Source organism: Stegostoma tigrinum, chromosome 10 (genome assembly GCF_030684315.1).
Source record: "Stegostoma tigrinum isolate sSteTig4 chromosome 10, sSteTig4.hap1, whole genome shotgun sequence".
In the NCBI taxonomy this organism is placed as follows: domain Eukaryota; kingdom Metazoa; phylum Chordata; class Chondrichthyes; order Orectolobiformes; family Stegostomatidae; genus Stegostoma; species Stegostoma tigrinum.
This window is the reverse complement of record NC_081363.1, coordinates 21,279,781-21,300,704: the sequence shown is the minus strand read 5'-3', so window position 1 is coordinate 21,300,704 and position 20,924 is coordinate 21,279,781. Positions and strand designations below refer to the sequence as shown.

The following is a 20,924-nucleotide window of genomic DNA, read 5'->3' as shown; positions in this document are numbered from 1 at the left end:
AATCCATTTACTCTTATGTTTAGAAGATTGGCCGTATTGTGGTAGTATTACATTTCTTCATAAATAACAGAGTGGCTTAATGTTCAATATGACTGTGAGTGAGGCTGGTTGATGTAAGTCTGACCACAGTTTTGCTGAGTCAGACAGCTACCTTATTCAAACAATAGAACAAAGATTCTCTTGCTCATTGGTTAAACATCGCTTTTATTTCATAAATGAGACTCTCTGTATAATTACAGCATTGTGATTAAAAGATAATTAACTCAAAAATATAGCTTTTTGAAAAAATGTTGAGGCATATATTAATGTCCAAAGGAATCATGTAAATAAGTCTATAAACAGACAACACAGTGTAGAGCTGAAGGAACACAGTAGGCCAGGCAGCATCAGTGGAGCAGTAAAATTGATGTTTCAGGTCAGGACCTTTTTTCAGAAGGGTCCCGAACCAAAAACATCAACTTTCCTTCTTCTCTGATGCTGCCTTGCCTGCTGTGTTCCTCCAGCTACACATTGTGTTATCTCTGACAGCAGCATCTGCAGTTCTTGCTGTCTCCAAATAAATCTGTACATGTTAGTTTTTATAAACGTTTCTTCTAACATGAAAATTATTCAATTTTGTGTTCTTTTGAAACTTGTTTAAAAAAGTGACTTCTACAAAATTTCTGGAAGTGATATAGTAACATAAATTGTGACTGTAATGGTGGTGTTCGTACATCAATATTTGCACACAAATTCTCGATATGTGCCATGTGAGTATCTGCTGTGTTTGAATGTACAGTATCTGCATGCATGCACTAAATCAATGACAAGTATTTTCAATACGTTGTTTGCCTTTATTTACTATGGGCGTCTAAAATCACCACAGAGCGGGATTTATTCTATGTTATGGTGGTCTCAACTAGTTAATTTTACCTAACCTGCATTTCAAATTTTATTCTAATCTACTTGAAGGTTAATTAAAAAGATGGTCCTGGCTTCTTGTCCTCATCCTTCTCTTCTTCCATCTTTGTTTGTCTCATGAGCAGGTTTCTCTTGCAGCATTTCAGAATTTCAACCAGTTGTAGTTTCTGAGTTTCAATCAACCACTCTTCCTATAAAAGAAGAAAACAGATGTTATAATGGCTGTATTAATTCCATGCTTTATATTACCAGGGAGTAATTTCTCCTTCCAGTGTGAAGTGCGTTACAAGTGTGAGCAGTAGCCAGTGTTGACCTTTGTCTGACCATTGAGACAACCAAAAGCAGTTCAAGATGACTTGGTGCCAGTTTTCATTAGCTCACTGTATACAATGTTGCAGTTTCACTCACCATCTCACCTTGATGTGGACACAGCCTATTAGTTCAGCACCATGCTGAGTGATAGTCCTACTCCATAGTATTTATTTGTTTTACTTTTTATTGCCTTTTATCTTCCAGTGCACAGTAGGAGAACAGATTGTGTGTGCACAAGTGAGGAAGATTAAAGCTGACAGCCCTTCTCTGTAACGCATTGTCGTAAACATGATGTTTTCTTTCAACACGAAAATGATCCAATTAATAAGCATAAGTGCAACATTACTAGATCCTGCAAGAGTTGGAATTTGCAAAATGGTTAGCATTAGAGATTTTAAAACTCGGGTTGATCAAATGTACAAAAAGCTTTACTAATGATGATGGGGTAGAGGGTGATCTACGGGGTTTGCTTTGGAAGACAGGTGGCTAATGATAAATATTCAAATGTAATTAGTTTAATTTAGAATATCTGGTCGGCACGGACAAGTTAGACTGAAGGGTGTGTTACCATGCTGTGCAACTCTATAATTGTAAGACTTGAGGAAGAACACAGAATCAATGTTGGCTTAAAATCACTTGGTATCAAAGGACAATTATATAGAACTTCTCCTTTGGGTAATGCCTATGACAGCATTTATTGTACATGGTTGTGTAGAGATGCTGAGGTACATTGAACACATTTTGGGTATCATAACAGGCTGCCTTATTGCCCAATGGTGTAGCATCAAAGCATTTTTCTCATTCTGTGATGTTATTGTTTTATAATTCCTGTAAAATTGTTTTTGGAAGACTAGCCAGGAGTGCATTGCAATGGCCAAGTCTTCCATTAACAAAGACACGGATGATGAAAATGATAATGGTGGACAGTGTCTCAAATTTATTAAAATGTACAAGAATCTTAGGGATTTGACAGGGTAGATGTGGAAAGCTTGTTTCCACTTGTGAGGTAGATTAGGACAAGAGGGCATAATCTCAGAAAAAGGGTCGCACGCTTACAACAGAGATGAGTAGAAATTTCTTCTCTCACAGCGTAATGAATCTATAGAATTCTTTACGGTAAAGGACAAACAAGGCTGGGTTATAAGTTTATTCAAGGCTGAAATAGACTTAAAGAAGAAAATTGAGAGTTATGGGAAAAAGGCAGGAAAGTAGGGTTGAGCAGCAGTGATCTCATTGAATACCAGAACAATGTTAATGCGTTCAATTGTCCATTTTTACCCCTTCATCCCATGGTCTTATGATGAATAATGGTGGATGTGGACAGTTCCAAGTTGTAACTGATGTAAAAGCCAGAGCCTTACACATTGGCTCTGTAGTGACCATTCCTTACTCTACAGAGATAGGAGATAAATACAAAAGGCAATGAGCAAGGAAATCTGTGACATCATATTAGACATCTAGGAATAACATTGTGACTGCTGCAACATATGAAAAATCAATTTGTAACCTATTTTAAGATCGCATTCCATCTGATGAGTTTATTTTCCTGAAACTTCCAGTGTTGAACAATTAGTTTAATGGTCAACAAAAACAGAAATTTCTGGGAGCACCCTCCAGATTAGGCAGCATCTGTGGAGAGAAACTAAGCAAATATTTCAAGTCAGCAACTTTCCAATTGCTGCTGGAGCTACCATGTGTTTGCTGTATTTTCTGGATTTTGTTTCAGATTTCTCATGTCCATAATGTTTTGCTCCTTTGTTAGTGACCTGATCTCAACACAGCTCCTCTGACAGAATTTGTCAAACTTATGTCCTCTGTTACTGAGAAGGACAGGGCAGCAGGTGAACTGGAACACCAATCCCTGAAAGTTCTACTTCAAGACACAAATCTTCCTGACTTGGAATTGTATCATTGACCCTTCATAGTTTCAGGATGTGGACCCAGTAACAATCTCTCTAATAGGGCTGTAGGTATCCCTACATCCTAAGGGCTACAGCAGTAAGGAGGAAGTTCACCACAACCTCATCAAGGGCAATTAGGAATGGATGAGAAATATTGGCTTAGGAAGTGACACCCTCATTTTGTGACCAAATTAATAAAAAAGGACAAGATCTGTAACTGAGATAATGGGAACTGCAGATGCTGGAGATTCCAAGACAATAAAATGTGAGGCTGGATGAACACAGCAGGCCAAGCAGCATCTCAGGAGCACAAAAGCTGACGTTTCGGGCCTAGACCCTTCATCAGAGAGGGGGATGGGGGGAGGGAACTGGAATAAATAGGGAGAGAGGGGGAGGCGGACCGAAGATGGAGAGTAAAGAAGATAGGTGGAGAGGGTGTAGGTGGGGAGGTAGGGAGGGGATAGGTCAGTCCAGGGAAGACGGACAGGTCAAGGAGGTGGGATGAGGTTAGTAGGTAGCTGGGGGTGCGGCTTGGGGTGGGAGGAAGGGATGGGTGAGAGGAAGAACCGGTTAGGGAGGCAGAGACAGGTTGGACTGGTTTTGGGATGCAGTGGGTGGGGGGGAAGAGCTGGGCTGGTTGTGTGGTGCAGTGGGGGGAGTGGATGAACTGGTCTGGTTTAGGGATGCAGTGGGGGAAGGGGAGATTTTGAAACTGGTGAAGTCCACATTGATACCATATGGCTGCAGGGTTCCCAGGCGGAATATGAGTTGCTGTTCCTGCAACCTTCGGGTGGCATCATTGTGGCAGTGCAGGAGGCCCATGATGGACATGTCATCAAGAGAATGGGAGGGGGAGTGGAAATGGTTTGCGACTGGGAGGTGCAGTTGTTTGTTGCGAACTGAGCGGAGGTGTTCTGCAAAGCGGTCCCCAAGCCTCCGCTTGGTTTCCCCAATCTACATTGGGGAAACCAAGCGGAGGCTTGGGGACCGCTTTGCAGAACACCTCCGCTCAGTTCGCAACAAACAACTGCACCTCCCAGTCGCAAACCATTTCCACTCCCCCTCCCATTCTCTTGATGACATGTCCATCATGGGCCTCCTGCACTGCCACAATGATGCCACCCGAAGGTTGCAGGAACAGCAACTCATATTCCGCCTGGGAACCCTGCAGCCATATGGTATCAATGTGGACTTCACCAGTTTCAAAATCTCCCCTTCCCCCACTGCATCCCTAAACCAGCCCAGTTCATCCCCTCCCCCCACTGCACCACACAACCAGCCCAGCTCTTCCCCCCCACCCACTGCATCCCAAAACCAGTCCAACCTGTCTCTGCCTCCCTAACCGGTTCTTCCTCTCACCCATCCCTTCCTCCCACCCCAAGCCGCACCCCCAGCTACCTACTAACCTCATCCCACCTCCTTGACCTGTCCGTCTTCCCTGGACTGACCTATCCCCTCCCTACCTCCCCACCTACACCCTCTCCACCTATCTTCTTTACTCTCCATCTTCGGTCCGCCTCCCCCTCTCTCCCTATTTATTCCAGTTCCCTCCCCTCATCCCCCTCTCTGATGAAGGGTCTAGGCCCGAAACGTCAGCTTTTGTGCTCCTGAGATGCTGCTTGGCCTGCTGTGTTCATCCAGTCTCACATTTTATTGTCTAAGATCTGTAACTGAATCTGCTTTGATGGGGAGGTACTGATTTGGACAGGTCACATCCTGATTTGCTTAACAATTAAAGTATTAACAGTTTTAATATGGGATGATGTTCATAACATTTTGAAACTTTAAGGAGTATACATACTTGTAAAAATTGAGAGAGAGGGTAAGGATCAACCCAGAGACCAAAGTCTTTTGTTTCAGAAAACCAAATCTCTGTGGAGATTTTCTTTTTCTTTTCCCTGAAGAGTGTATGTGCTTTGGGAATATTTAGAGGGATAAGCATTTATCCTTCTATGTTACTGAGTTCGTATGTTAACTGATTGTTGTTTCTTTATTGACTAAGTTTGTTTTGTTAATAAGCCCATAATTGTGTTTGTTAAGCAATCCTTTTAATAGATCTTGTTTAAATCCTAATAAATGAACATACCACAAGGAGCATAAGTAGGCAATTCAGCCCCATGAGTTTGTCTGCCATCAAAAAGGTCATGGCTAATACAATTGTAACCTGCCTACTCCAGATAAACTTTTAACCATTTGTGTAATAAGAATCTATCTACCTGTGCTTTAAAAATATTCAAGGACTCTCCTTCCACCGTCTTTTCAGGAAGTGTCTTCCAAAGAATCAGGACCCTCACAGAGGAAAAACTTTTGCTGAATCTCGGTTTTAAATAGATGACCATTGACTTTCAAAAGTGACCCATAATTCTTGATTCTCCTGCAAGAGGAAACATCCTCTCCAAAATTACCCAATCAGACACCTCAGGATCTTAATAAAAACTGAAAGAACTGCAGATGCTGGAATTCAGAAACAAAAACAGATTGCAGGAAAAGCTCAGCAGCTCTGGCAGCATCTGTGGGGAGAAATCAGAGTTAACATTTTGGGTCCAGTGACTCTTTCTCAGAAACTCAGGATCTTATAAGCTTCAATCAAGTCACTTCTTAGTCCAGTAGACACAAGCCTAATCTGTCCAACCTTTCACCAGTAGACACCCCACTCATTCTAGGTAAAGTTCTGGTATTTTCTGAACTGCCTGAAATACTGTCTTCACTGCATTTATATCTTTCCTGAAGGATGTGTTTTTGCCAGTTTCATGTACAATTGAAGCATAATTGCTCTACTTTTGTATTCAATTCATCATGCAGTAAATGCAACTTCACATTTTCCCATACTACACTCCTTTTGCCAGATTTTTGCCCAATCAGTTAATTTATCTCTATCTTTTTGTAGCCTCCTTACGTTACCTCTACAAATCTATTTTCCTACCTATCTTGGGGTCATCAGCAAACTTGGTTGCATCTGTGGAGAGAAACCCACACCTTGCATACCTTCATCCAAGTCATTTATATAAATGATAAACAATTATAGTCCAAGCACGTTCTGTGACACACCACTTGTTGCATCTCGCCAATCTGAAAAAAGACCCATTTGTACGAGCTGTCTGCTTCCTGCTAACCGGCTAACCCTTTTTTCCATGCCAAGATGCTTCACCTTCAGCTGTGAGGGTTCATTTTCCACAAACAGAATATATTATGTGATACCTCATCAAATTCCTTCTAGAAATCTAAATGTGGTACAACTACCAAATCGCCTTTATCCACAAAATGTGCTACCCTTCCAGGAACTGATACATATGAAGTATATAATTTGCTATCTTGGTAACTTGGACAAGTATTTTTATTTTATGACCACAGAGTAGTGGAGGCAGAGTGATAGAGCACTCACTCAGCACCAGGTAAAACAGTTTATGTTTTCACAACAAAACAATAACAACTGAACTAATAATCAGGAATTAATTACACCTGAGACTTACAACCTTACAGCCTTTTTATCACTCTCTGTTTTATGCTTTAGTCATTCATGGGATGTGGGCATTACAGTAAGGTCAACATTTATTGCTCATCCCTAATTGCCTTGAAAAGGGAAGGTAAAGTGACTTTGAACTATTGCAGTCCCTGGGGTGCAGAGACACCCACAGGGTTATCAGGAAGGATGTGCTGAGGCTTTGATCCAGTGACAATGATGGAACAGTGTTATGGGATGGCGTATGCTTTGGAGGAGAACTTGTATGTGGTGCTATTCCCATGTGTTTGCTGCCCTAGGCCTTTCAGGTGGTAGTGTTCCAGCATTTGGAAAATGCTGTCGGAAGAGTCTTGGTTGAGCCATTGCAACAAACCTTGTAGATTGTGCACACTGTGCATCAGTGGTGAAGGAAATCAATATTGAAAGTGGCAATTAATGTGCCCATCAAATAGGCTGTTTTGTCCTTGATGGTGTCAAGCTTCCTGAGTATTGTTGAAGCTGCATTTATCCAGGCAAGTGGGGAGTATCCCATCATACTCCTGACTTGTGCCTTGTAGATGGGAAACAGGACTTGGGGAGACGGGAGGTGAGTTACTCATCACAGAATGCTTAAATCTGATGTGCTCTTGTAGCCAGAGTGGATTGCAATGGATAGTCCAGTCCAGTTCAGTTTATGGCATCCAGGATGTTGATAATGAGGAATTCAGTGATGGTAACATCATTGAATGTAAAGGGGCAATGAATAGATTTTCTCTTATTGGTGATAGTCATTGCCTGGTATTTGTATGATGTGAATATTACTTGCCACTCATTTGCCCACGTCTGGATATCACTCAGGTTTTGTCACATAAGGATATGCACTGCCTCAGTATCTGAGGATTCTGATAAAATGATGGAGGGAAGATCAATGATTAAGCAGCTGAAAATCATTGTGCTTAGGACCCCACCCTAAGGAACACTTGCAGTGATGTCCTGGGGCTGTGATAATCAATTTGCAAGAACCACAACAGTTTTCTTTTATGTTAGATATGACTCTAACCAGATTGTCACTGACTCTAATTGTACTGGAACTTCTTGATCCCACACTTAGTCTAATGTTACCTTGATATCATTGGCAGTCATTCTCACCTCCATGAATGGATAAAGATAGTGAGGCGGTAAGGAGCCAAGTATATTTGGTGGAACACAAATTGAGTGCCAGTGAGCAGATTATTCTGAGCTGATACCTTATGCTGGCCCATAAGGCTATGAATTGTCATTGAATCCAATTCTGCTACTGCTGACTATACACAGTGCAAAACGGGTCCTCAATTTTGAGCTGGATCTGTTCAAATTCTGTCCCATTTAACGCAGTGGAAGTGCTGTACAATACAATGGAGGGTATCCTTAATATTGTAAGGACCATGTCTTGTAATTTAGTGTTTATAATATGTGAAGTCTAAAATGAGAAAATACTGTTTAAAAAATGTGTTTGAAATTGCAGTTCTGAAAGCAAGTAATGTGATACTCATGGCAGGCATTGAAAACAAATGTTTGAACAAGCAGTAACTGAACTTCAGATTGCAGTCAGTCTGGAGTTAAGGATAAGTACTGATGCTGCTTTTGTTGGCAATGAGTTGATTGGTCTGTAGATTGAAGAATTATCAATGACAGAAATCTGTTGCTTGGTGACAACTGTACGATTGGTTCTGAGGTAGCTGAGTATCTTAGAGCTGGAAGCAAGCTACAGGAACTCAGAGAGAGAGAGAGAGAGAGAGAGAGAGTCAAAAAGAGAGAGGGAGAAGAAATGTTTAGCTCTTCTCTCAGCCGAGAAACTTCCTGTTCTCTACTGTCAAAATCTCAGTTTAAACTTGAAGAAAACCAGCTATTTGTTCTGCAGCAGTTATTGCAATCTGTGACTTCTGAATTGAATTGGTGACTATGTATTTCATACAAACCATGGAAGCATCAAAGAAAGACATCTAAGAAGAGGGGTCAGACCAGCTGATGAAGGGTCATCTAAATATTGAAACTGAGAAACAAGGGCCGTGAACTGACTTCCCAGTTCTCTTACCTCTGCTAATTGTGCGTGTGCGCGTGTGCAAGAAGAGGTTTTTAAAGAGATAATGGGAACTGCAGATGCTGGAGAATCCGAGATAATAAAGTCTGGAGCTGGATGAACACAGCAGGCCAAGCAGCATCTTGAAGAGATTACAGTTTTAGTTAATAGTGCTATGAGCCAATGGTTTCTATCTGTTCGCCTGTAGCTAAGCTTGTTTATTTGTAATAAATAATTCTGTTTGATATGGAAACCAGATCTGTGCTTCCTATTAATGTTGAACTGTAAATCAGGTAAATTGGAAAACTGTGTACTTTTTAAAAAAAACTTTGCCATTTGGTACAACTTTGGGAATAGCGGGGCTTGATTTCAGTAACACTGTGAAATTGGCACTTCATCTCCACAAGGATTGTACAACGGGCAGTCCTACTGATACAGGTAAGAGTAGTTTTGACAGTAATAGCTAGATTGGTGAGGACAAGGTCAAATAGGAATGTGTCTCCTACCGGCTCCCATGCCACTTGCCACAGATCCAGCCTAGCTCCTGTGTCCTTTAGGATCTGATCCTTTCAGTTGGTGTTGGTACTGCTGAGCCACTCCTAGTGGTGATGGACATTGAATCTCCCCACCACTTTGTGCCCTTGACATCTTCAAGTGCTTCCTCTAAGGGGCGTTAACAAGGACAAGCATTCATCAGCTGAGGGCCAGGTATGTAGTAGGTGATAATCAGTAGGAGGCTTCCTTGCTCGGTTTTGACCTGAAATATCATGTGGTTTGGCATTAATGTTGAGGATTTCCAGGGCAACTTCTTCATGCCCTGTGCTACTGCCTCAAGAAATTCCCAGGGACAGTGATATCTTGGCTACTGTAAGGTATTAATCCATAGGGTGTGACTATGTCAGACTGTAAGTTGACTACAGCGTGGAGCAGCTCACCTAATTTTGGCATATGCCCCCACATTTTGATAAGGAGCAGCAGGTTTGAGTTTGCTGTAGCTGTTTCTGGCACCGATGGTGGCCTGACTAGTTTCATTCCTTTGTTTAGACTTTGTAATGATTTGATATGACTGAATAGCTTGTTAGGCCACTTCAGAGAGCCAGCTGAGAGTCCGTTACATTGCTGTGAATCTGAAATCATACTCAGGCCAGACCAAAAAAAATAGCAAATTCCATTCCCTCTCGGATATCAGTGAACAAGATGGCTCTTTACAACAATCAACAGTGGTTACATTCTCATCACTAGGTTAGGTTTTAGTTGTTAAATTCCTTAGATTTTGTTTAATCCAAGCTTCAACAACTGCCCTGGTGGGATTTAAACCCATGCCCCCAAATATTAACTTGGGTTTTTGGATTATTGCTCTAGAGGCGATACCACTATGCTCCATTTAACCCAGAATCTGATTGATCAAACTCAACACATAAAGTAAAACTCTGCGATTTCAGCACAACCAAAATCACCTACATGGATAGTGTTTCAAGGTCACAGACATGTTATTGCATTTGGCAATAAAATGTCATTGATACATTCCAATGGTGCCTCTTATCCATCCTGCACTATGATTTTAACCCTCACCCAGTGAAAATTACATTTCGGTCACATCCACTAAAACTGATCCAAGCACTCTCCATTACAACCCAACAGCATTTTATTCGGCTGTAAATGCTGGAGTCTGTAATTGAGGCTCAGGATTTAAATTACTCCCGTTATATACTGAGATCATCATGGGTCATTCTTTCCCAATCATCCCAAATGACCCCAACCACAGTTTAAAAAAAACAAGGCTGTAAGTCTATTCATATCTTTTAAATTAATTTGAATGCTTGTCAAGAATGTGAGAACTTAATATATAAAAGTATATTTACCATTTACAGTCACAGAGTCATAGAAATATACAGCACAAAAACAGGCCATCAGTCCAGCTTGTCCATGCCGACCAGATATCCTAAATTAATCTAGTTCCATTTGCCAGCATTTGGGCCATAACCCTCTAATCCCTTCCTGTTCAGATACCCATTTAGATGCCTTTTAAATGTTATAATTGTACCAGCCTCCACTTCCTTTGATAGTTCATTCCATTCACGCACAACCCTCTGCTTGAAAATATTGCTCCTTAAATCCTTTTTATATTTTTCTCCTCTCACCATCAACCTATACCTTCTAGTTTCAGACTCACCCTCCCAGGAGAAAGGGCCACACCCCTCATGACTTTATAAACCTCTTTCAGGTCACTGCTCAGCCTCTGTCACTCCAGGGAAAGTAACCCCACTCTGTTCAGCCTATCCCTATAGCTCAAACCCTCCAAACCTGGCAATATCCTTGTAAATCTTTCCTGAACCCTTCTAGGTTTCACAACATCCTTCCTAATAGCACGGAGACCAGAGTTGTACACAGTATTCCAAAACTGGCCTAACCTATGTCCTGTACAGTTGCAACATGACCTAACTCCTATACTCATTCACAACAACAAAAACAAAGTTGCTGGGAAAGCTCAGCAGGTCTGGCAGCATCTGTGGAGGAGAATACAGAGTTAACGTTTCGGATCCGGTGACCCTTCCTGATTTACAGCATCCGCAGTTCTTTTGGTTCCTATACTCATTCACTGGCTAATAAAGGCAAACATACCAAATGCTGCCTTCAGTATCCTACCTACTTATGACTCCACATTCACGGAAGCAAGGATCTCCCCTCAAAGTCTCTTTATTCAGCAACACTCCCCTTACTATTAACTGTAAAAGTCCTGCCCTTTGCCTTTCCAAAGTGCACCACCTCACATTTATCTAAATTAGCTCCATCTGCCACTCCTCGGCTCATTGGTCCATCTGATCAAGATCCCACTGCATACTGGGGGAACCTTCTTCACTGTCTACTACACCTCCAATTTTGGTGTCATCTGAAAACTTACTAATCATACATCCTATTTTCACATCCAAATTGTTTTTATAAATGACCTCTTGAGTCTGCTCCACGATTCACTAAAGGGCATGAGTGCCCTTTCCTGCCTGCCCTCTACATCCCTTAACTCAAAAATTCTGTTTCATTTAGTCTAAAATATATTCAATTCCAAAACTCTCTGGGTTAGAGAACTCCAAAGGTTAATATAGAACGTTAACACAGATTGAACTTGAGCATTGGAAACGCTCTGAAAATGTCAGACCTTGTTGCTGCGTTCCCAAACTTTAACTCAAGTGGCAACAGTTCACTTACACGGAACAGACTTTGCCAAAACAAATGCTTTACATGAATGCTATATTGGTCCGATTGTCTCCAAGTTTACTTTAAGTAAACTTAGAGAAAACCCAACCAATGCATTATTCTTGTGACACATTTATTTCTGGCAAAGATCACTTGACACAACTGAAATATGACCACTTAAGATTAAGACTGATTTGCATTGAATAGCATGTGCTGACTGCAAATTTGTGTGGCCCTAAAAAGGGAAAAGCAAAGAGAAGCGATTCTGAGCGTTTCACTGACACAGGTTTGCAAAAGGGAGAGTACTTGTTTATTTCAATAGGTGCTGTAATTTTTACAGTGTTTGAGCCTTTTGCCACAACATCATTCTATCTTTTCCCATCTCCCCCAAACAACCGCCACCCCAAACATGAAGAGAAAGAACCAGGTTCCCAAGCCTGGTGCTTCCTTCAGATGTGACAAAGGGCTGCTGCCTGCTTGAGTTCTCTGTCTGCAGCCAGGCTGCTAATGAAGAGATTGATGATGAAAATGTCAGGATGAGACAGTTCAACAGAATTGCTCCCCGTGAGTGGCAGAGGGCAAGCACTGCTTTTACAGCCAAGAATATCGCCACCAGCTGAGCGCAGCCAGCTTCTCGACAGCATGCCAAGACAGCTACAGTGCTCATAGAGGCAAAGCAGACCTTCCAGTGCCTCAGTCAATCTGCCGCACCTCAAACCAGCACTTTCCTTCCTCTGTTTAATCCATATTTTAGAAATAAATTTTAACAAAGGATGAGTGATTTTATTGACTTTGTGACTAACTTATCCAGCAAGGAAAAAATGCATTGCTTGCTGCTTTGTCGCTCCTCCCATCATTTTAGTTGTATGTTGAGTCCAATAAGTAACATAAGCCAAACCTTCATTCTGCTTTAAAGGGGTATCATTATTACATTTGTGCTTTCTTCTGTTTGGGAATGAGTAGAGGGCTCCAGACACAGGCTAATTTCTGGATCAGCACTCTCTATAAACTGAGTACTGTAACAGAGCCGAACTTTCTGCTGTGGGAAGACTCCACACTTACAGATATAACACTCTATAAACTGCTGCACCATGTTTTTGTGAGAATTCTTAAGGAGAACTAAGTTCCTTCTTCTGTAGAAAATTGAAGAACACCCGTTTTTGTCTGTAATATATCTCATTAATGGAATCACAGGAATCTGCAGTTTTACAAAGTGTGATTTCTGAGACTGTAGTCTTTTATTAACTCACTTGCTGTGGGGGAAATTTCATCCAACTTTGTTAAATTGGAAGTGCAATTTAATTTTCTAATCAACTTTTAATCAAAGTTAATGAAACAAGTTATTGGCAAACTTGATTAGTGATGTGACAATGTAATTGCTAATCAATTAGTTGAACATAGTAGCACAGCCATTAGTTTTTCGGACCTAAAGTCATACCTTTGCATCTAACCATGGAAATATATAAAATTACATTTATTTATTCTAGCAATAATGCATTGCACCAGAAATTTACTAAGTGGATGTAAAAACCTACCTCATTCTCTAATGTCCTTCAGGGAATGGTAGTTGCCACCCCTCACCTATAATTGCTTCAACCCTATGCTCAATGCAGAACTCTTTCATGTAATTTGAAGTAACCCCTCCATTGTAAAACAATAATTTGAAGAATAATTACACCAATATCTTCCCATTGCAACAGGGGACAAATAAAATGCCAGCATTACCGACATTATAAGAACTAACATGTACTTAATAAAATTATGTCACTAATCTATCCATCTCTAAAAACTATGGAAAAATGTGTCACTTGCCCAGCATGATGCTCCTTCTCATTAATATAGCTACTGGATAATAAACAGAACAAGTCTCAGTTGTGCATTTATTTCAATGACTGCAAGAAATTGTAACCTCATTAACTTCAAGAAGCTGCAAAAGATGTAAGGGGATTGCAACAGTCTAAATGCACAGGGTATTTTCCTGCAGAAGGTAGGGAAGGATATGTTCCATGAGCTTTTCTGAAAGCTCAGGGCTACATTTGAATGTAGTTTGTGTAAATGGATAAGATACCAGATTGTCATCCTAAAACACATCTTTAAAACTAAAACATCTTACAATTAGGGCAACGTTTGCTGCCCAAACATCCACCATAAAGATTCTTTGGGACGGTAAAACTAAAAGATTCTCAACAGCTGACAAATTACTTGTTGGAATAAAATTACTTGTCCTTGTCAGCGTGTGGAAAGCTTGTAACTAATCACATTCCAGATTTTGAAATAGGAAAGAAAATCAAAAACTTTAATAAAAGGCAAATAACAGCCAAATCTAGGCCCGAAACATCAACCTTCCTGTTCTAATGATGCTGCTCGGCCTGCTGTGTTCATCCAGCTCGACACCTTGTTATTTCGGATTCTCCAGCATCTGCAGTTCCTACTATCTCTCATTTCACATTGGTTTCCTTCAATTTTACTGGTGATCCACAAACGTGCACCCAATTTGTTAATTTCAAGAGAACCAATCACTAATTGTTTCAGTGGGACTTGGAGCCTTGATGGTTCTGTCAGGAGTAGTTAACACTTACTGAAAGCTTTTGTTTACGGTAAAACAACAGAGGCATCTTTGTTCGACATAATGTGAGGGATGGACTGCTTGAAACGACTTGCATTAATACATACGCCTTCTCACTTCCTTGTCAATGAAGTGTCCCATATAATTTCTGTCTGCCTGTTTCTCTGCAGTGCTTATCCATGGTTTATAAACAGCCCATAACTAAAACTACTGACATTTCAAACGGAATGAGAAATAGGCAGCATACCTACACCTACATCCAAATACGGGCCTGTTCCTGCTGACCAATGACCCAAAGAACAAGAATAATTTGACAGTTAAATTCTGAGAAAAAACAGGGTGACAGCCATGTGGGAAATAACACTATCCCATTGGCTGCAGCTTTGGATGAACTTTAGAGTTTAGGGCAGAAGAGAAAGTAGTTTACAGCTAACATTATTCAGCTGATCTGCAATTGCTTTTTGATAACATTCAGCATCAAAAATGGAAACATGTTCTATTTCTCAGTACTAATATTGCTTATTTGGAATGGAGAAAAATATTATTTTAAAAGCTGGAAAATTGTTTGAAAGAACAATTGTGCTTCAGTGATTTTGATTTAAAGTATTAGCATGTTGCTGAAATTTTAAAATTTTTGGGAAAGGGAATACTGCTTTTTTTTCCAAGCTCAGCAGACATTATACCTATAGATTTTAATTACACAGCAATACTAATCTCAAAACTTTTGTGTAAACTGTCAAGAACATCAAATAGTTAATGATGTAACACTTACAACAATGAAAAAGAGTAGCCATTAAACAACTGTTCAAAAGTGATCTGAGATCTGCTCCTAATTTCATACAAGTTTCAGATTCAAATTTTGCCTGAGATTGCTGAAGTCATTTCTTGCCTTCATGCCTTGATTGCTGTATTAGAACACAAATCTCAGGAGTTCTGTTGTTATTAAAAGAAATTACTTTTCTAATCACTATTTCTTTTCATCTCATTCAAACTGATAAAGCACAAAGGGACTTAATTTCCTTTGGTTGTGCATTGGTTAATATGGTTACATGAAATTCCCATGAGTGTTCTTTCAATGCAGTGATTAACCCATTTATCAGAAATTCATAAACAGGGCCAGAAAAGATCAACGTGTTACTTTAGGTCAATCCCAACCTGTTAAGGTAGCGTACAAAAATTGTAAATAAAATGAAAACAATGCACCAGTTGAAGAAATGCAGTTCTAATATGCCCCACAGCTTCTGACAGTTGTGCTGTTCTATTAGATGGTGTGTCAAACAAAAAGTTGAGTCTGATTTTTTTTCTGTTTGTGCTGCTCGTTTAGTTTGTAATGTGTTCTGAGTGATTAAGGCATCTGAATTTTCTTTGACATGCATATCTGAGAATAAAAAAAAGATAAAGATTTTAACGTTAAAGTGGAAAGCCCTAAAACAAAATCTTTTGAACAAGGAGGGGAGGTCTGTAAAATATGTTTCTTTTAGTCAGACTATATGAATATCAGCTAATTGGTAACATAAATCCTAATCTTGTGATGTTTGGGTAGGTACATTTTATTTAATATATTTTTCACCTTTTGTTCTTTATTTGTAGTAGGCTTATAGTAAAACACATTTTAGCCCGATGGCACAACTTGCTCGTTCATCAATAATAGATAAGTGTTAGATTATTCTCTCTTTCAAAGAACAATACAATGTTGTTTTTGTTAGCCATCACCTCAGCCAGCTGAAACAAAGATTTCTAATTCTTTTTAGTACACAACTATCACAATTCACTTTGAAAAGTGTACCTACATAGATCAGAATGATGGAGCCAATTACAAGATATTCTTGAATGAAATAGATAAATTTTTATTAACCACTAACCCCAAGAAAATGTAATTAAAAAGTGTGACAACAAAAATACACACAAGCAGAGGTAATAAGTTTAAAAAGGAGAGTTAAAATTCAAGACCAGTGACTTTCCATCAGAATGTATGAGTCACAGGAGTTGAAACATGAACTCTGCTTTCTTCCCACAGATGCTGCCAGGCTTGCTGAGTTTCTCCAGCAATTTCTGTTTTTGTTTCAGATCTCCGGTGTCTGCAGATCTTTGTATGATTAAAAAGGAGAGTTTTGAGTACAGACTAGAGGAATAAAGGGTCCACAATTTAAAAGTCCTTAGGATCATTTAAGTTTGAGATTTCTAATCTGAGACCTTATTTACTTAACTGTGACTGTTAACCTTGGCAATGAAATCCACAGATATGTTTAAGTTCATGGTAAAATTTATTTTTCCTCAACTTACTTTTCCACTTGGTGCTGGCTACTGAGATGATTAAGGGAAACTGGGGTATATATTCGAGAGAAAGGCTCTTCAGGTTCTACTGTCATATGTTCATCATTCTTTCCCTCTGCTCTGTTGATACAGCTACTGGAATACTAGAATATTCTCACATCTGGCTCTATTTGTCTTTCTAAACTGGCTAATTTTCACGTACGGCTTGCATCTCTGGATATGAAATTATCATACAATTGTGACTAAAACAGGAGATGCAAGTTTCTTAACACTTTCATTTCTTTTCATGTCTTTGGATAAAATGCTATTTCCAGGCAAGAAGTTTCATTTAGTCTGCTTGGATTCATGGACGTGCCTCAATCTGTGGCATGGTAATAAATATAGCCATGTAAAGTCAGTATTTTCCCTTTATTTAAAACCTATTTTAGTCCGTGAATGGTCTCAGGTGTATCAATCACTATTACTTTCATGACAACATTCAGCTCTAGACATGGAGGAAACACAATATCTAAGAATATTTATTAGAGCTGGTTAGTTGGGTTGGGTTGTCAAAATACTAATCTTTTCTGTGATTGTTTATGAAATACACAAACCTGTGTGGCAATGTCAAGATGTTTAGTTCAGATGGAAAACGATTTACTTGCCTTACAACTAGAAACCTGAGAGTTTCCCATTGACTGTTAATCTTTAATTCTTACTTATCCAAACTGGCCAAGTTTGATATGGAGTCAAGTGCTTAATATGAACCAGTGGATGAGAAAAATAGAATAGGTAATCTCCATCTGTTGAGGAAATGGGAATATTTTTACACTTGCATTTGTTATCAGGCCAGTAGAGCAACTGTGGGGGTTAAAAAGTCCTCAATCATATCAGCAAAACAACATGATACTTCTCCACAGAAATTTTTAAACTGTCCCTTTGTGTAGCAATATCATAGATTTCCTCTACTTTTGATCTTAAAAGGAATCTTATCATTTCATTTGCAGTATTAATAATCATAGCAGTCGGAGGAAAACAGATCAGACAGGCCAACCTAGTGCTCATACATCTAACCAGAAACAACAATTAACTAAGTGGTAACAGAGTGTTTAGCTGGATGAACACAGCAGGCCCAGCAGCATCTCAGGAGCACAAAAGCTGACGTTTCGGGCCTAGACCCTTCATCAGCGAGGTCTTGGCCTGCTGTGTTCATCCAGCTTCACACTTTGTTATCTTGGATTCTCCAGCATCTGCAGTTCCCATTATCTCTGATTAACTTAGTGGTACTTGGTTTAGACTTAAAATGAATGTAAAATAAGGAAATAGTCCATTAATTGCACACTCATCCTTCTCCTGAAAAAAAACAGAAAAATGCTGTTATAACTAACATTCTGTGTACCAGTATGACTGGTCCACTAGTCTGCAGTTTTGTCCTTTCAAAGTGAGTGAACCAAATTTGTGCTATGCAACATAGTTTTCCTTATCAATGCAAGTGTATACGGAGAATAAGATTTCAACAGTCCAAGATTGTTTCACTAAGGACAATTAACAGCTATCAAGAAAAGCAGCTTTTACCCTCGATCTTAGCTCCGACATCTTTTCATATATTTGCATGTTTCAGTTCTTCCCATAGTTTTGTTTCATTTTAAACTTGTTTTTAGAATGTAATGTTTAGTGAATATGTAACAACATTTTTGAGAAACCAAACCAATTAATACATTACAAGCTGTGAAAAAAATTGACTATTTACATTCAAACACTGAACCATGCTGAGTTAAGGTACTTTAAACTACTGCTGTTTCACAGTGTTTATGCTGATTGTTTTTTGCACAGTGTAATTTTCAAACCTGCATCATGGTGAAAACATGTTGTCTGATAGAAAAACCTAATTAATGAACAAATGGTCAGAGTTTCCAGCTAGGATCTGTTTTCGCTGTGCATAGGTATATTTGAGAACAAAATCCAGTTGGTCGGTTGAAAACAAACATTAATTTTAAGCAATTTGTTATCTCAATTTGTTGTTAGGTCCTAGGTCAGGTCTTTTTCAGAAGGGAAATATTGGACATCTCTCAGACTCTGATGATTGAGGAATTTTAATTCAGTGCACACTTCAGTGAACTATATTTAGTGTGAAATAAGAGATTGAAAGTACCTTCAGGATCAATCACGTTTGCTTCCGTAAGTTTGGTGCTATTCCGAAGAACAGAGCTGAGAGCTGATATTGCAATTTGGAATATCTTGGGTAAAATCCTTGTACTCCATTGGGAATTGTCCGAGGTGTAGTGTTTCAAAAATGATTGATGAGGTTAGGGGGTTGGATGTTGTCTCCATGAACTTTAGTAAGGCCTTTGACATGGTCCCTCATGCAGGCTGATACAGAAGGTAAAGTCACATGGGAGCAATGGTGTGCTGTTAAAATGGACACAGAACTAGCTTTGTCACAGAAGGCAGAGAATGGAGGTGGAAGGGTACTTTTCTGACTTGAGATCTGAGCCCAAAAGGTGTTCAACAGGGATCAGTGTTAGGATTCCTATTGTTTGTAGGATATATAAACAATCTGGGGGAGAATGTATGTGGTCTGATTAATTAGCTTGTGGTTGACACAAAGATTGGTGGAGCTATAGATAGTGAGGTGGATTGCCAGAGAATACAGCAAAATATAGACAAGCTGGACTCTTGAGTAGAGAAATAGCACATGGAATCTAACCCAGAAAAATGCAACATGATTCATTTTGGAAGATCTAACATGGGGGGAGATATATAGTAAATGGCACAACCCTTAGAAACATTAATATACAGAATGATATAGATATACGGGTCCATGGTTCCTTGAAAATGGCAACGCAAGTGGATAAGGTGATCAAGGAAGCATACAATCTGCTTGCCTTCATCAAGAGGGGCACAAGAGTATAAAAAATAGCAATTCATGTAGCAGTTATATAGAACTTTAGTACGGCCACATTTTGAATATTGCATACAATTCTGCTCATCACACTACTTCAGGATGTGAAGACTTTAGAGAGGATGCAGAACAGGCTTACCAGGATAACAAGGTGTAGAGCTGGATGAACACAGCAGGTCAAACAGCATTAAAGGAGCAGGAAAGCTGACGTTTCTGGACTAGACCCTTCTTCAGAAATGGCTTACCAGGATGTTGCCTGTCCTGGAGGTAGTAGCTATGAGGAGAGATTGGACAAACTCGGTTTGTTTTCACATGAATATTGGATGGTGAGGGGCAAACAGATAGAAGTTTGCAAAATTATGAGAGCCATGGGTAGAAAGGATACTCAGAGTTTTCTTTCCCAGGGTAGAAATGTCAATGACTAGGGGAGAAAGTTTAAGCTAAAAGGAAGAAAGTTTAAAGGAGGTGTGGGAGGCATTTTTTTTAAACATGGAGGGTGGTAGGTACCTCCAATGTGCTGCCAGAAGAGGTGATAAGAACAGATACAATTATAACATTTAAAACACATCTGCACAGATGTATGAATAGATGGGTAATAGACCGATAAATGTTTTTATTCAGACAGAAGTCATGTTTTGATGCAGTCTTGGTTGGCCAAAGGGCCTGGTCCTGCACTGTTCGGTTTTTGTTCTCTGCAGCCTTTTAATTAGGAGAAACATCAATGCTGCAACATTCTTTTCTTATATTTATTTACGGGATGTGGTCTTCATTGGTTGGTCCAACATGTTTTGCCCATTGCTAATTGGCCTTGAGAAGATGTGGTGAGCTTCCTTCTTGATGTGCTGCAGTCTATGTGCTGTAGATCACTCACAATTAGAGAGGGAGTTCTAGGATTTGGACCCAGCAACACCGAAGGAACGACGATATATTTTCAAGTCTGGATGCGAAGCGGCTCAGAGAGTATCATGCAGGTAGTGTTCCCATGCCGCTCTTATCCATCCAGATGGTCCTGATTTTTCATCTGGTCTGTGTCAGTGTTGGCCTGTACAAAATCCCTCATATCTCACACCTAACAGTAAAGGACTCCACTTAAAATATGGGATTCCAAGTAAAACCGAGCTCTGTCCTGGTGCTTTTCAGAGCTTTCTTTTGAGCTCTATAAGACTTTTAATTACTATTTCCAAACAGTTGAAACCATGTGCTCATTCTTACAAATGGTTGTGTTTGTGTCAAACGATAATGAAGTACAATCTTTGAATAAAGTAACTCCAGCGTACTTTTGAGGCATTTGATACTGACTTGCATACACATTTTATAAATGCCATGATTTTCTCCATTACATTTTCTAGAGAAGCAATTCCATTGTTCGTCTCCTTCTCTGTCCAACTGTCTCCTCTCAA

At 39.7% G+C, this 20,924-nt stretch overlaps 1 protein-coding gene across 1 annotated transcript in view; it reads right to left on the bottom strand.

The window, feature by feature from the left end:
- Positions 1-249: 249 nt before the first annotated feature.
- Positions 250-20,924, bottom strand: part of si:dkey-288a3.2 (protein phosphatase 1 regulatory subunit 37) — a 217,417-nt gene continuing 196,742 nt past the window's right edge. Inside the window, exon 12 of the mRNA XM_059649414.1 lies at positions 250-1,091. Within this exon, the coding sequence (XP_059505397.1) occupies positions 957-1,091 (135 nt within the window). The 3' untranslated portion in view covers positions 250-956. The remainder of the gene's footprint in view (positions 1,092-20,924) is intronic.